We start from the raw sequence: 3,246 nt of genomic DNA, 5'->3' as shown, positions 1-3,246 counted from the left end.
TGCCAGGATAGTACCATTTATAGTTACCATTTTTTATTTTCAGTTGTCTTAAACGCGCAAAACCAGTGGCACGTGTACTTACTTCCATCAGAATATTGCCTATTGGAACGTTTCTGTCAGCAAAGAGGGTATGGTATTCCTTACGTTGCTAAATATCACAAAAGACAAAGAGTATCTAAATCATTTACATTTAAAATCAAGAGGTACAGAAACAATAAATTTACCTTCACATTTTATATCATTGCCTTCCCAAAATCCAGTTGACTTACAGATCCTTAAAGCGTCTCCTGATACATTTTTAAACCGTTCAAAACATTGATAATACCATACCGATCCTTCTGTAGTAGAAAGATTACTTGTTGAAATATTGACTTCACGGTAGGCGTTCAGGATATCTGGTGGATCACCGCAATCAACTTCTAAAATCGAAATAAAATTTGAACATAATATAACCTGGACGATGGAATGAATTATAGACTGTTTACGGAAGGTAGAGTTGAAATATGATTCTCTTCTCAATAATTAGTTATGCTATGTTCTTATTCATTAGAATAAAATAATTACATTTTACAATTCAAGAGTCACTAAAGATAACAGTCACTAAAGAAGTTAAACAAATTAACATCCATTTGAAAAACTGCCTCTTTGGAATTTACTTCAGATTTAAAAGCGGAAAGGTTTTTTTTCTATAAAATAATTTCACTTTTTCACAAGTTTTAATTCTCTGTACTTATATTTTTGTGTGTTTTTAAGTTGCCTCGAGAACTGATTGGTTTCATCATACATCATACATTTATGTCCATTTTTACATCAAATTGTAATTCTTTCATTCTATCATTGAAACTGTAATACTGCTAGAATAAAACACTAAATGATATTGTAAACTGTTTTGTAGACTATTTTATTAAGCATGAACATACCCGAAAATGTTTTTAAACCCTATAAAAGCACATTACACCATACCTGTGAACGCTGAATTCATTTGTAAAAATAATAGAACTCCATTTAACGCACTCTTATAGTACCACATTTTATATCCAATAGTGAAATGCATCCTACATTACTATGGAATTACAGGGTATATGCCTCGAAATACTCATCATATGGATCAAATAAGGGTCTTGATCTCATGAGTTCTCTTAAAAGTTACCGACTCAACTAGAGCTCTGCGGAATTAATTTCTTTATATGTCTTTTATTCTTGACATATATTCCAACTTAACAATGGATTTTCAGAAATGAAAATGAGATTGAAAGTTGTTGATTACCATGTTAATCAACATTGGACACAAAAACATAGCGTGACAATTCTGCATTGACAACTCAACCTAGAATTGATTATAAAAGCTCTATTCAATGAAGTTGTTGTTAATCACGCCAATAATAATGTAGTGTTGAATATTCCAAGATATGAATTATTCCTTATATTATCGCTTTATTCGCTTTCAATATTTATGAGATCCTCGACAAGATTCATTCTGTCAAAACTTTGAATAATTTCGACTTGTCATCATACAGGATATGATGTTATTATCGGATAGAATTTAATAAAATTTGTTTCATTATAATTTAATTATTCTTTCTATTTAGTTTTAAGATTTTTTCTGTCCAACTCATAGATGATCATTCATGAACTCCATTCTTCAGGTCGATTTATCGAAAAATCGAGTCTAACCAATGCCGTAATATTCATTAGCTGTTCTTAAAGGGGTGATAAGCAACAAATATGGATTACTTTGTGATCATTGGTATTAGAGGTATCCTATTCAAAAGGATAAAGATTTTACAGTAGCAAGGTTTCTTTCCCAAAATAAGCTCTTGCAAATTCTCCTTTAAGGAATCTGACCTCGCCATATTTTGACCGATTTGAAGCATAGATCCTGAGCAGATTACAGAAATCATTTTAATGTCATTTCGTTGTTGAATCCTATTTCGTTGTTTAATCCTATTTCGTTGTTTAATCTTATTTCGTTCTTATTTGATTACAAAGGCTGTGGCATAGAAAACATTCATTGACGAAACACAGTACCTTCAACATATAAATTTTTATTCATAAAAATAATTTTCATCAATTAGTAATAAAATGAAGAACATGACGTTACATTAATAAGACATCAGCTAAATCACAAATAGGAAACATAAAACATTCTTACTATTTGAAGAAATTATTAACATAACATTGACATTAAAAAAAAAACATTATTCATTGTTATGTTCTACAAATAACCAAATTCTGGCTCTAAATTACATTTTTCTTTTCCTGGTTATATTAATTTGTGATATTGACCTATTGTAGTACATTTTATTTTAAAATTATAATTAATTAATGTAATTAAAATTCTATATTAACAGTAATATTATGATTTAAATCCTAACATTTGACAAGACATTAAATTATAATTTGTCACATATTACAGATTATGACAAGTGGTCTATAACAGGTTATATTAATGGCTATAATCTGTCAAGTGTTCTATAACAGGTTATATTACTGGCTATGATCTGTCAAGTGGTCTTTAACAGGTTATATTACTGGCTATGATCTGTCAAGTTTTCTATAACAGGTTATATTACTGGCTATGAGCTATAATGTGTTATATAACAAGTTATATTACTGGCTATGATTTGTCAAGTGTATTAAAACAGGTTATATTACAGAATATGGTCTGTCAAGTGTGTTTAAAACAGGTTATATTATTAACTGTCAAATGTGTTATGACAAGTAATATTACTAGTAGCTATGATTTTCTTTGTATATCTAATAATTAAAATTTCATACTGAATTACAGACTAAAAAAATAAATTCTAAAAAACAATCTGGCTAGAATCTAAATCATTAAAACTATTTGATTAAAACGAAACATAAAAATCTGCACCTCAGAAAAAAAAGATTTGCTTTATACTGGCCAGCATGCAAAATCCCTTAACAAAAATATAGTTTAAAAGTAAAGCCTATACAGAAAGTCTAAAATGAACACAAAAATAGAACTATTTACATTAATGTTACCTGTTTCTTTAAACTTTGTACAATACCGGTATAGTTTATATCTTTTATTTTTCTGGTTTTTTTGGTAACAGAAAAAACTTATTGTATTTTTCATAAAATTCTTAGAGTAACATAAACTAAAGTGCAAAAATTAACAAAAGGTTGAAATGATAACATTTGAATCTGAACTTTGAAATTAAAGGTGCTAAATTAGAGCTTAATTTGGCGGCATAAGCACTGAGTATCCACATGTAAGCTCTC

General features: G+C 28.7%; 1 protein-coding gene across 1 annotated transcript in view; it reads right to left on the bottom strand.

The window, feature by feature from the left end:
- Nucleotides 1-1,030, bottom strand: part of LOTGIDRAFT_153339 (hypothetical protein) — a gene marked incomplete at both ends in the record, with an annotated part of 10,373 nt that extends 9,343 nt beyond the window's left edge. The window contains 2 exons of the mRNA XM_009057239.1: nt 225-419; nt 964-1,030. Coding sequence (XP_009055487.1) covers nt 225-419; nt 964-1,030 — 262 coding nt within the window. The remainder of the gene's footprint in view (nt 1-224; nt 420-963) is intronic.
- Nucleotides 1,031-3,246: the final 2,216 nt, after the last annotated feature.

The sequence above is a fragment of the Lottia gigantea genome, assembly GCF_000327385.1.
Source record: "Lottia gigantea unplaced genomic scaffold LOTGIsca_3, whole genome shotgun sequence".
Taxonomy (NCBI): Eukaryota; Metazoa; Mollusca; class Gastropoda; family Lottiidae; genus Lottia; species Lottia gigantea.
Note: the sequence above shows the minus strand (reverse complement) of the source record. Positions and strands in the feature narration are given on the sequence as shown.